We start from the raw sequence: 13,083 nt of genomic DNA, 5'->3' as shown, positions 1-13,083 counted from the left end.
TAATTCTCTTATTTTAGATTCCTCCAAGAGTGGAGTATTGTCCTGGGGACTTATGGGTAATCGCGAAGAACGGATCTGCTATTGTTTCCTGGGATGAACCTCATTTCAGCGATAACGTTGATGTGGTAAAAGTCCAGGAGAAGAATGGCCACCGGCCGGGACAAACCCTTTTGTGGGGTATTTACCAAATTGCCTATGTCGCCTACGACGCTGCTGGTAACACCGCAACGTGCGCATTTAAAGTATCTTTATTATGTAAGTTTTCACTGGTGTTATCTTTGTCATTTCTATTTCTAATCCGCATCAGCCGAATTCTGTCCGGAATTGGAAGACCCAATTGGAGGTGTTCAAACTTGCAAAGACTGGGGCGCGGGGGGACAATTTAAAGTGTGCGAAATCTCTTGCAACCAAGGCCTTCGATTTTCACAGGATGTACCTAAATTTTACACATGCGGAGCTGAGGGATTCTGGCGACCCACAACTAACCCACTACTACCGATGGTTTACCCGGCATGCGCTGGTACGAATTGCTCTTTGAAATAAACCGATTGCCATTATTAACTTTTTCAGTCTCTAAACCTGCTCAAAGGGTATTTAAAATAGCTATGCTCTTCCCCACGTCGGTACTCTGTAATGAAGCAGGCCAAGGCGTTCTGAAGCAGAAAGTCCGAAACGCGATCAATGCTCTGAACAGAGATTGGAATTTCTGCTCGTTTTCGGTCGAGGGCACTCGAGAATGTAAGGAGCTTAATATTGACGTCAAATGCGACCACAGGATGAGTAGATCAACCAGGCAAGCTCCAAAGGTGGAAGAGGGTGGAAAATATGTTGTTAATGCCAGAGTTCCGATTGAAAGGTAAATTTTAACTATATTTTGTGGCACAATTTCTGCTTTACTATCACTAATCTTAGTTTAAAAAAAGAGTATTTACATAGCTTAGAGAGTAGACAAGATTTGGTTTAGGTATCTTAGGCTCTTATTCTGATTTGGTTATTTGCATGATAGTAGATAGTGTTACTTAGATAGCATGATACCTTCGTACTATGTATTGTAGAACTGCACGCCAAGGACACCAACAGTCAAGTGACACCTACAACGTAGAGATCTCCTTCCCGTCTATCAAGTAAGAAATACCTTTTGCATGATTCCTAAAAAATAACTTTCCTAGAAACTTATCAACGTCGCACTAAATTCTAACAATAATTTCAGTGATCCTATCTTAAATTCAAATACAAATGAAAGATCTTATGTAAAACGATTGTTGGAGAAATTAATATTGGAAGACGATCAATTTGATGTTCATGAAATTTTACCTAACACAGTACCTGATCCGGCTTCACTCTCATTGGAATCAGATTATGCGTGTCCTTTGGGACAAGTTGTAATAGCACCCGATTGTGGTAAGTAATGCGGTGGACGATTAAATAGTTTTGGTTTACAATAAACTCTTAGTGCCCTGTGCTCTTGGTACCTACTACGATCGCGGATCTAAAACGTGTATCTCCTGTCCATTGGGAACGTACCAAAGTGAAACCGGTCAATCGCAGTGTTCCTCGTGTCCGGTTATAGCGGGTCGACCTGGAGTCACTGTCGGAACCGGAGCACGAAGTGCGGCAGATTGCAAAGAACGTTGTCCTGCCGGGAAATATTTTGACCATGACTCTGGGTTATGTCGAAGTTGTGGTCATGGTTTTTATCAGTCTGACGAAGGAGCGTTTTCGTGCAAAATCTGCGGACTTGGAAAAACAACGCGTACTGGCGAAGCAGTATCCCTTAAGGAGTGCAGAGATGAATGCGGCAGTGGAATGCAACTTGGTTTGGAAGGTAAATGTGAACCTTGCCCCCGTGGAACGTACAGAATGCAAGGTGTCCAACCGATTTGTCAAAGCTGTCCTGTAACCAGAACTACGCCAAAAGTTGGTTCATCTACTATTGAAGAGTGTTCCTTGCCAGTTTGTGCACCTGGTAAATAACGAATTCCCATTATCCACACTTATTTTACTAAATAATATTATAGGTCACTACTTAAATGGCACCATTAATAGTTGCATTCCGTGCAAGAAGGGCTGGTACCAACCCAATTCTCAACAAACGCAATGCTTGCCATGTCCTCCCAATCAAAGCACGAAAGGGATTGCATCCGTATGTATTAACCCTTATTGACCAAATCTTCTAGTAAACGTATTTTTCAGACTTCCAAAGATGAATGCACTAATCCCTGTGAAATGCACGGTACCGAAATGCACTGCGATGCCAATGCTTACTGTTTGCTTATCCCAGAAACAAGCGACTTCAAATGTGAGTGTAAGCCTGGATTTAATGGTACTGGTAAAACATGTACGGACGTGTGCGACAATTATTGTCTTAATGAGGGATCGTGCATTAAGGATCCGCGTGGACAACCGACATGTCGATGCGTTGGAAGCTTTACTGGCAAACATTGTGCTGAAAAATCAGAGTTTGCGTACATTGCCGGTGGAATTGCTGCAACAGTTATCTTAATTATATTTATTGTATTACTAATATGGATGATTTGTGCAAGGTAAGTTTATAAGACCAACTTACTTTTACAAAAAAATTACACAATTTGACGCAGGGCAAACCACAGAAAGGAACCGAAAAAACTGTTAACACCCGCTACCGACCAGAATGGCTCGCAAGTGAACTTCTACTATGGTGCTCCGACACCCTACGCTGAAAGCATAGCACCCAGCCATCATTCCACCTACGCCCATTACTATGATGATGAAGAAGACGGATGGGAAATGCCGAACTTTTACAATGAAACGTACATGAAAGAAGGTCTTCACAATGGTGTTAATGGGAAAATGAATAGTTTGGCCAGATCGAATGCCAGTATTTATGGAACCAAAGATGACTTATATGATAGATTAAAACGACATGCGTACACAGGAAAAAAAGGTATTTATCAATTATTTTAGGCAGTACCTTACCTCTTCATTTCAGATAAAAGCGATAGTGACAGTGAAGGTCAATAGATGATATTATTCTGGTCAGAAACAATAGTTAATGCTCAAATAGTGCAAGGATCGTTACTTAGTGTGGGAGACATTGTGTGCCGCGAATTATTCAATATAATTAGGACGATATAGGTACGTAATAATAAAATTGATATTTTAAACACGCAAAACAGCATTAACAGCAATGTATTACAACCATAACACATACCCTGTAAGTAGAACTTTTATTTATTAACTTATTACACGGCTGCACTATTTGCAATTGTTAATATAATAATACGAATGTACTGTTTGGCGTTAACATTGACCGAAACCCGTGCGCTTGAGTAGTATGTTTAGGATCAATCACTTTTGTAATAATTTTACATACTATTTATATCGCTCAAATTTATCCGGCAAGTCAAGTAATTTTTAAGTGTAGTGTATTAGTTATGTAAATTTAGTAAATATACGAATCTTGTATTTATACTGTAATAATTTTGTAGTGTAAATTATATTGATTGCGTGTGAAATGAATATCTTATAAGAGACTGAGTGAAATACTTCTTTTAATTACAATAAAAGTTGAATTTGAATATTTTGTAATTTGCAGTTTAAACATGTACAGTTAACTGATATCAATTTTTGTATTAAATGTTAATTTCATTTTTATTTAAGTGTATCCTTAACACCCCACAATAAACCATATAGTCCAGTGGATAATACCAAATTATTATTACTACAGATAAAATGATTTCAGTATTTTACTTTCATGCAATGCTTCCTTATACCTCCACTGTGAGTTAGCCACCGGATTTTCACGTGCAAACATTTATTTGCACAATCTTCCTAGTTACTACACAGGATTTGAGAGCTACTAGCTCTAGATGATTCATAATAAGGTAAATATTTATTGTGTACCGTTATGTATCATTAATAATTATTTTATATGTACGATATAAATGCTTAATCGGTGAACTATATCTACTGGTATCTTTACGAGTCGTTGTTCTACAAGCGCCATTATGAACAGAAACTAAACAAGTTAAAAAAGTAATCGTATACGAATTACGATTTACAAAAAGCGCATTAACAGTTTTTGTTCGAAAAAATTAGTTAGTCCAGCTAAGTTCGTTTTCAACATCCTTCCACACATTTTGTACTGCGAATGCACAACCTATATTCGGTGACACGTCATTCCAATTTGATTTTATTAGAAGCATCTGAGCGTATAAAATTTATACAAGCTCAATGCCTATTGAATAAATTTATTCATACGGGCCATGGTCTTAGGGATATAAGAAAGGTCCCTATTGTTTTTAAGTTACGTAGACTATCGGGTCAAAAAGTTTCACTCCAGGATCGTTCGGTATTCAGTTGTATCGGATTTTTGTATTTGATTTTGTGACAATGGAAACTTTCCCTAAACATTTCTAAATTGTTCTCAAATATTTGAATAACTTAAAAGTACTGCCTTTTTTTGAGGCCGGAAAAAAAATTGTCTGAGATCGACCGGGAAAAAACATTTTCTTATAGAATGTGGCCTGTAGAATCCATAATTTCAAACAGTTCCAAGATTGGGCTACTAGTTCAAAAGTTACAGCCCTTTGAATTTTCTTTCGAAATTTGTTTCTAGTCTGTAACTTTTGATTGAGAAGTCTAATCGAAAAAGTACGAATTGTTGTGGATTCTACGCACCAAAATTAATAAGAAAAAGTGTTTTCCCGAGAAATTTTGGTGTAGTCGATTTTTGGTAAAAAAGGAAGGTTGTACACTGCCTTTTTTGAGGCCCGAAAAAAAAATTGTCTCTGAATGACCCGGAAAAAATTTTCTTATAGAATGTGGCCTGTAGAATCCATAATTTCAAACAGTTCCAAGATTGGGCTACTAGTTCAAAAGTTACAGCCCTTTGAATTTCCTTTCGAAATTGGTTTCTAGGCCATAACTTTTGATTGAGAAGTCCAATCGAAAAAGTACGAATTGTTTTGGATTCTACGCACCAAAATTAATAAGAAAAAGTGTTTTCCCGAGAAATTTTGGTGTAGTCCATTTTTGGTAAAAAAGGAAGGTTATACACTGCCTTTTTTTGAGCCCCGAAAAAAAAATTGTCTCAGATCGACCCGGAAAAAATTTTTTCTTATAGAATGTGGCCTGTAGAATCCATAATTTCAAACAGTTCCAAGATTGGGCTACTAGTTCAAAAGTTACAGCCCTTTGAATTTTCTTTCGAAATTGGTTTCTGGTCCATAACTTTTGATTGAGAAGTCTGATCGAAAAAGTACGAATTGTTTTGGATTCTACGCACCAAAATTAATAAGAGAAAGTGTTTTCCCGAGAAATTTTGGTGTAGTCGATTTTTGGTAAAAAAGGAAGGTTATACACTGCCTTTTTTTGAGGCCCGAAAAAAAAATTGTCTCAGATCGACCCGGAAAACAAATTTTCTTATAGAATGAGGCCTGTAGAATCCATAATTTCAAACAGTTCCAAGATTGGGCTACTATGGGAAGGATAGTGGATTGCATGACTTTGGAAAGACTCTGTTGGTCCAGATCAGGTTATAGAGTTCCAATGGTTTGTTGACACTATTGGTAGATTTTTGAAGAATATGGAGGGAATATCATCAGGATCTGCGCCAGAATCTTTAATAGACGATAGAGCTTCAGATAGTTCTTGGAAAGAGAAAGCAGCGTTCTTATTTGGCGTTAGGTGCCTGGGAACAGCAAGAGATGTTGGTGTATGAGGATATATAGACTTTGTGTTTTTAGATTTATCTTGAAAGAAAGAAGCTAGGAGCTAGAATCTGTTTGAGATGATTGTTGAACAATTTCTGTGAAGAACCAAAAGGTTCCCTTGCATTTGCTGGATTTTGGTCCAAACTTGATGAGGAGGACTTTCGGAAGTTATGGAAGAGTTGTAGTTATTCCACCTGTCTCTTTTGCTCTGCTTTACCGTTCTCCTGGCCTTGGCTCTATACTTTTTAAACTCAATGAAATCATGTTCGTTTGTTGTTCTGCTCACTTCTGTATCTGTTTAAGGCCCTTTTGCCCTCTCGTACCTATAGCCAATTTGCAACTCTCTTTTCACCAAGGGACAATTTTCCGAGAAGGAGATATTGTAGTTTACCCCACGAATTGCTCAGCAGCAGGAATGATACAGGAAGTAAATCCGAAGACGGCTGCGTCGATGTTTTTTGGAAAATTTAGTTGATCGGTTTGATTTTCTACCTTGGATTCAAAAGCGTCCCAGTTGGCATTGGCTGTTCGCTCCAGTTCGTTACATTTTTAGTTGGTTTCTCGGCTTTGTCAGTTATAATCAGTGCTGTATTGGAGGGTAGGTATACGCAGGTATATTGTGTAGGTATATGTTTAAGAGTAGTTTTTATTCGGCGTATTAGCGTATATAGAAATTACAATTTGATAATTAAATACGCACATATACGGGCGTATACGTTACCTTAGTGTAAAGAATAGAATAGACACTATGACGTTACGTAACTTTAAAAACATTGCTGAAAATCTTGTACTGATAATTGCGTTTTATTCTTTACGCTGATTGCATTAGAACGTATTTTTACCGTTACGGAACCTTCTTTTTGAAAATCTAAGGGGTTTTATGTAAGTCGGGAGCCATTTGCAGATAGCAGAGGCTGAGATCAATCGCACAGAATCTTCGGCATGAGATGTTAAAGTGTGTGTCAACCCCGCCGACAAAGGTCGAAGTGTTTATATATACATTTTCAATGATTTTCGCGAACCCCATAGAGAGTTGTGAGCGTTGAATTATGAAAGGAGGGGTTAGTTGAGAGATGAGGTTGGAAAGTTCGGCTTCGTGACCAGAGGGATTGCGAGGGATATAAAACTGTATTTTGAATGAGCACCATGCAGTAGCTGCTACTGCTTCTAGAGGTGTATTTAAAGTAGGATGTTGAAAATAGGTCCTTAGATATTCCACCACTGGCTCTCTCGCATCTAATGGTAACCTTAAAAGCCTTAAGGTGACGTTTGTGAGATTTGGTAAAATTAGTTTCCTGTAGGTATATGATATAGGTAAGCATTTGAGGTGCAGATCAAGTATAACAACAATAAATATTTTATAGTCTACAGTCTAAACTCTACAGCATGATTCTACTCGAAGTTGATATTATTGCGCTTGACAGTTTTTATTATATCGTTATGGATTTTCGGATTTGCATTTGGCACCGGTTGATACATGTCATTTCTCGGATTTTTCGCAGCCCAAAAATCAAGAGTCTGGTAAGGTAATGATTGCCCTAAAACAGAAACGCGCATTATGACGCTAAATTCTGCATAGTAAATTATTTCTAGTGATCGAAAAATTGAAGATTAAAAAATTATTTGTGAAGGATCCTTACCTTCGCCGATTTCTTCATAAACGTGCCCCTTCGCGTATGTGCGCACTATAAGTTAAATAAACATTAAAAAAGTTGCTATATGTATATTTACATACTATGGTAGTAATTAGGTTCAGATTCCTTGTTTCTACTAAACGTTTGGTCAATATTATTCGGAAAACCATACAAGTTGTTCAATTGATACTCTAATTCAGGGGCGTTTTTAGTTTTTCTTCGGCGCTTGATTATAACGATGACACACACCATGAGCAATGCTGTCATTAACACGAAACCTGTCAAGCCCCCACTTACTAACAGTATTATAGTATCGGTGCTAGGTGTAATGTCACAATTAGCACCTCCATATCCATCCTTACAAACGCATTCTTTTGATTCATTACAGATGAAGTTTTCATGGGAGCAGGTACAGACGCCCTGTCGATCCAAATATTCCAAAGATTCTATTTTATAATAATATGAGTAGGTAATGATTGATTTTAGCTTACCACAAATTCTTCTACATTCCTCTTGAGTAAAAATATTATAACAATGTGGTTGGTCATCCATCAAGCTACAAATATCAATATCACAATTGACGCCAGTCCATTTTTCAGGGCAATTACATTTTCCATCTATAGGCGAACATAAACCCCCATTATTGCAATCACATTTCCTATTGCAATTCATTCCATACCTTCCTCTCGGGCAAATATTGCGACACTAAACAAATCGAAGTGGTAATTATCCCTTGGCTTAGTCAATTTACCCTGTGTCCCGTAAAGCCAGGTTTGCAAATACATTTACCCGAAATATGATGACAGTATGCATCGTTGTAACAATGACAACTTGTGGTGCAATTTGTACCCCAATGACCGTTAGTGCAAGGATTTTCACATAAATCTCCTTCCCACCCTGCGGTACACGAGCAGACATTGGTTTTTTCATCACATGTTCCACCATTTTGACAGTAACAGGGTATTTTTTGCGTCACATTCTCAGTGTTACATCTGCAGCAAGCAATCAGCACATAATTCGGAACACTTAACTTACAAATCTGCACCACCACTACAAATACATTGCCCTGATATATGATCGCATTCGTCAGTTTTGCAGTTACATCGTTGGGTACATTGTTTTCCAAACCTCCCGGGCCTACATTTGAGATCACAGTGTGGCCCTCTCCATCCATCCAAACAGCTGCACTTTCCATTCGATACATCGCATGTGGAATTGTTTTTGCATTCACAGTCGTATTGGCATTGATCTCCCCAGAGGTTTAAAGGACATGCTAAAAAGGCGACAAAAGTTTTAAATTTAGTCGTCGATTTACCATTTACAGTGTTCGCAAGAAGTTCCTCCGTAACCAGATTCACACTGACAAACGTTCGGAGCTACGCACACGCCGTGCGTGCAGAGTGAACAAACTGGTATACAAGTTTCTCCGTCGGAACTTTTCTTGTATCCCGTACAGCACTCTTCCACGGGTCTAAACTTGTATAAATACCCTTCATGCACCCTCATTCTGTGTTTTACTGTATTCTTTGTACATCGAGGTGGGACATGGAAACACCACACATATTCTCGAGCGACATATTCTTCTAAATACGACACATTAATTTTTTCTGTGTATCTGCAAAAAGACTCACACATCAATATTTCCAGATTCGTATAAATTAGTTGAGGCACTCTTTGCGAGTTCTCAAACGGGTTCTAAAAGTTCTTTCGTAGACACTTTTTGAAAATAACAACTTGTCTCGGTATGAACGGGATGCTTACACACATTTTGACCTGAAGAACCTATAATGGCCATAGTTTTCATGATTGAATCATTACATTAAACACTTTAGACTATGGAATTTAAATCAGCAGTTCTGCGCGCCCAGAGGTATCGGCAAAAAAACGCGATTATCTAAAAAAAAACGCCTCCAAGTTCCGCCGAAAAGATGACTTTTATCATATAGAGCGGGAATCAAATTGTTCTTATAAATTTCGCCGTTACTATAAATATTAACTTTCGGTTTCTACTTGCCGTCCCACTTTTTGACAAAGGAGAAGAATCCGATGTTAAATTTGCCATGGCTACCTTTAGTTTTTGTTCTACAAGTCGAGTTTGAAAATATTTAATTTTCAGTCTCTCCACGTATTTTGGTTATATCATTGAATATTAAATCTGAATTATTATTCAATGGTTATATAAAACGTATTGATAAGGTGAAACTTGATCTTGATATATTTCAGTGGCGTAGGCAGTTTTTTCCAACTATTTTTTGAAATAATAACCAAACTTATTATTTAAAAAAACAAAAACAGTTGTATATTTTTTCAAAAGCTTAAATTACGCTTATTAGACATAATAGTACATTATATATCAAGGTAGAGAAGTCCACTATTATTGCCTGAGCACCAAGATTACATCTCGAGGCGCTTGTGCCGAGGGGTGTAAGGTGCGAAGGCAATAATAGACTTCTCTACCGTGGTATATATACTATTTTTTTCACTACTAGCACTTGAAATCCTCTAAATTAACATATTATATTGATAAGAGAGTTAACGGTTGGACAGAATTGTTTGTTTCTTAATTTAACATGTCAATCAAGTACGTGGAAGTACAAGTCAAACAGGCCGTATTTTGTTCTGTCATTGAGATTTTTCAAAGAGTAATTTCGTTCGAATTTTTTCAAAATGTGATAATTTTAGGTATGTAATTTCTCTGGAAATTGCGAATGGTGGCAATTATTCGTTTTAGAGAACTTGTCTAAACGTTCATTGAGCGAAATTTCGGGTTGTGTTTTCTAAAAGTGACAGCGTGACAGTTCTCATTATTGACTACTAGTTAATAATAAAAAATTATTAACCACTTTAAACAAATGCCGAGAAAGCCTACTTTACAAGTGGAAAAAAGGTTAATAATCATGTCATCAGACGCTAGTAATGAAAAAAATGGTATACCTACATCAGGGTTTCCTTTGACAAAATCAGTTTGGTTTAACATCGGTTTTCGGATTTTAGTAAGCTTCCTCGCCACGTCATTACCGTATTATTGTTATTTTGACCGATAAGTTTTATCTCATGCAACTATTTTGCAAGAACACTATCTAAAAAACTCGTTCTTGTGAATTGACAACATATTAAGTAAACCTTCATATCTAAAATCTGAAAATACGCAACAACAATTCAAACATTTCTTATGATTGATGTGACCCAATGCTCAGCTTGCGTGTTTCGCCAGGTGTAAAAATGTAAATAATGTTGCTATGAATTTAGGCATCAACAGTTATTATTGTATTCTACTGTAAACATTGCGTTCATTCACAGTGCGTTCCATAATGTTCATACCGCAGTACCTCTAAATTTATACAGCCATATCAGCTATATTTTGCTTAATAGCATTGAATGAATATACTACAACTTGGTACCCACTGTATTCCAGAATGGGTGAAGTAAATAGGTATAGTTCAGTGCGTAAACGTAAACCGTAAAAATAACATGGTAAAGTATATGTTTGCTCAAATAGGTCTACTTCTCACTTTCTCAGTCATTAAGGAAAAACTTAATAAAGCTAACATATTTTGGTAGCACTTACGGCTGTTTTCGTACACACACGTTGGGGCCCGAAAGCGTACAAAAATTAGTGGGAAGTGTCACAAAAAATATTATTATTCTAATTATTGCTTTCATGTCTGAGCAGAAACAAATTAAAAAACCTTTGAGAAATCAATCATACAAAATAATTGCTGACAAATATACTGTTATCATTTGCGATAATATTAATCTAAGAAGGTAAATCGGGGACTGTTTTATATATCCACTTCAGTAATCAATTGCACTATAATATCAGAAATTGTCGCCGAAAAAATATTCATATACCTACCTACGTAGCAACCATATACAACAGTTTTTTTTCTTGTGGTAACTACAATACCATCAGGTAGGTAGGTAAGAGATTTGATCATTTGACGAATACTATTATCATTGAATTTATAAACGAAAAACACACTGCTATTTTCATAGACAAGAGTATTTTAATCTACTTATTACCTATACCTACATCTTTTACATTCCAATATGTGAAATATATTTGCAACGCAAAGATCAACAAAAAGGTCTAATTAAAAAATCCGATACAACTGAATACCGAACGATCCTCGAGATCTTCACACGCATCCATCATTTTAAAACACACCTTAAGGGGTAGATTCTGTCCCACTAGATCAGCAATCTTCGTTCTCGAAGCGCCATTTAAAAAGTTTTCGAAGCGGTAGAAAGAGAAAACTTTTCCGCAGGTATACGTATACCTACGCCGTTTCCGACCCCGAATCGGCGGGTGATAGAGTGACCTCTCGACGAGATCTATGATCGCGCAATTTTACGTTTCGCTCTAACTTTAACGGTTTAGCCGGTAGAAGGCCTCAAAGTTGGAAAATGCGAAAAACGCCAAATTCGAGAGGGGCGCTCCGGGTTGCGCCGTTTCCACACCGGGTGCCGGGGTTTCACTTTTAATCGCACCACTGCAAAAAGACGTTCATCTCAGAAACCGGCTACGAAAGTTCCGGTGCCGTTTCCAAGCTTCGAATTTTTTCCAAGAACGGCGACGTCCTAACTCGAATCGTAGATATATTATGCAGGGTCATTCTTGACGAGCGTCAGTTAGAAAGATATGGAGAACCTTTGAAAATGAAACTAAATTGATGTCCCTTAAGGCAAAGAGTACTCTCTTTGCTTAAGGGTTTTCGCACATGATGAATTGAACTATGTTTTCAAGATAGCGCCACTTTCGCAAAGGAAGTATTAGTCTTCAACTTTGTTATTTTAAATAGAGACAATCTATTTTTTTCTACATTTTCGGATTCTACGTCGAATTTGGAGTACAACGATACCCCATAGTTGACCCTTTGCTCCAAGGGTTTCGTCGATATACAAGTTTTTATGTCAAAAATTGAATTTGCAGAGGTAATCTTAAAAATTTGTTATTGCAAAACAGTTTTCACTGCTTTATTAAAGAAAGATCGAATTTTCGTATAGTATATGCGTAACCATGTAAAAAAGTGAGACCATGTCACTTTGTCAAAGCTCTAAACTTTTAAATTGTTAAATTTCCGTAACAGTAACTCCATTTTTTCAAATAGCACGCCCCATTTTTGTCTTCACTGTTGTTTTCCGTTTTCTGAGACCTTTAATTAACAAAATGTCAAAAGCTGCTTCAAACGGTTTCCGAGACATTCCATGTTTTAATTACTTCTTGTAGCAAACCGATACAAAATTACTTATCAGTTTAGTTTCATCTTCAAAGGCTCTCCATCTCCATATCTTTCTTAACTGACGCCCGTCAAGAATGTTCCTGTATAGATACGTTCATGTACATGCATACAAAAACGTGAATGTGTATTATGCACAAAAACGTCACGGTTTTGAATGCGAAATGCATGCACACCGACAGACGGACGGACAGGCGGTCGGACAGACAGACGGACAGAGAGACAGACAGCAATACAAAATTATAAACGACCACCAGAAGGCTAATTGATGTTAAGAAGTACTTTCATACTTACGCTACTATGTGACATCCAAAATTACTCCAACATAGAAAAACACAACGATAACAAATGCGTATATGTTTTTAGGGCATTTTTTAAGAATTAAAAAAAATGTTCTACCCTTCATGGTATTCTAATGAAAGGTCTCATCGAAATAAATTGGTTTGGGAGGGGGGGGTTACAATTAATTTTATCTCACTGTATTCTAATTAAAGGTCTCAGCGAAAGGAACCGTTT

The 13,083-nt window shown here is 37.2% G+C and overlaps 2 protein-coding genes across 5 annotated transcripts in view; one reads left to right on the top strand and one right to left on the bottom strand.

The window, feature by feature from the left end:
* Window positions 1–3,152, top strand: part of LOC116167427 (sushi, von Willebrand factor type A, EGF and pentraxin domain-containing protein 1) — a 68,868-nt gene extending 65,716 nt beyond the window's left edge. The window contains exons 31-40 of one of the 2 annotated variants that reach the window (XM_031482789.1): window positions 18–255; window positions 308–520; window positions 571–856; window positions 1,056–1,124; window positions 1,211–1,401; window positions 1,454–1,966; window positions 2,019–2,143; window positions 2,194–2,543; window positions 2,598–2,923; window positions 2,969–3,152. In XM_031482789.1, coding sequence (XP_031338649.1) covers window positions 18–255; window positions 308–520; window positions 571–856; window positions 1,056–1,124; window positions 1,211–1,401; window positions 1,454–1,966; window positions 2,019–2,143; window positions 2,194–2,543; window positions 2,598–2,923; window positions 2,969–3,000 — 2,343 coding nt within the window. In that variant the 3' untranslated portion in view covers window positions 3,001–3,152. The remainder of the gene's footprint in view (window positions 1–17; window positions 256–307; window positions 521–570; window positions 857–1,055; window positions 1,125–1,210; window positions 1,402–1,453; window positions 1,967–2,018; window positions 2,144–2,193; window positions 2,544–2,597; window positions 2,924–2,968) is intronic. The other variant, XM_031482791.1, reaches the window with a different exon arrangement.
* Window positions 3,153–7,027: 3,875 nt separating this feature from the next.
* On the bottom strand, window positions 7,028–11,039 carry LOC116167497 (protein draper-like). Of its 3 annotated transcripts, none has more exons than XM_031482891.1 (8): window positions 10,896–11,039; window positions 8,650–8,942; window positions 8,363–8,600; window positions 8,079–8,319; window positions 7,819–8,032; window positions 7,429–7,773; window positions 7,334–7,378; window positions 7,028–7,231 (listed from the first exon to the last, which is right to left on the bottom strand). In XM_031482891.1, exons 1-8 carry the CDS (start codon window positions 10,988–10,990, stop codon window positions 7,086–7,088), a joined length of 1,617 nt encoding a protein of 538 aa, XP_031338751.1. In that variant the 5' UTR covers window positions 10,991–11,039; the 3' UTR covers window positions 7,028–7,085. The 3 variants fall into 3 exon arrangements, with proteins under 3 accessions (XP_031338751.1, XP_031338752.1, XP_031338753.1); XM_031482892.1 differs by having other exon boundaries at window positions 8,650–9,109; window positions 10,896–10,957; XM_031482893.1 differs by lacking the exon at window positions 10,896–11,039 and adding an exon at window positions 8,959–9,760 and having other exon boundaries at window positions 8,650–8,910.
* Between the last annotated feature and the right edge of the window lie 2,044 nt (window positions 11,040–13,083).

This window comes from Photinus pyralis, unplaced genomic scaffold, assembly GCF_008802855.1.
Source record: "Photinus pyralis isolate 1611_PpyrPB1 unplaced genomic scaffold, Ppyr1.3 Ppyr1.4_LG3b, whole genome shotgun sequence".
Classification (NCBI taxonomy): Eukaryota; Metazoa; Arthropoda; class Insecta; order Coleoptera; family Lampyridae; genus Photinus; species Photinus pyralis.
Note: the sequence above shows the minus strand (reverse complement) of the source record. Positions and strands in the feature narration are given on the sequence as shown.

What these genes read in the sequence shown, in the direction of transcription:
- LOC116167497 (XM_031482891.1), bottom strand. Translation starts at nt 10,990, where the DNA reads ATGAAAGCAATAATTAGAATAATAATATTTTTTGTGACACTTCCCACT. An exon ending in AGGAACTTCTTGCGAACACT is followed by an intron (nt 8,601 to 8,649) that starts GTAAATGGTAAA and finishes TCGCCTTTTTAG; the next exon opens with CATGTCCTTTAAACCTCTGG. An exon ending in GGAATGTAGAAGAATTTGTG is followed by an intron (nt 7,774 to 7,818) that starts GTAAGCTAAAAT and finishes ATTATAAAATAG; the next exon opens with AATCTTTGGAATATTTGGAT.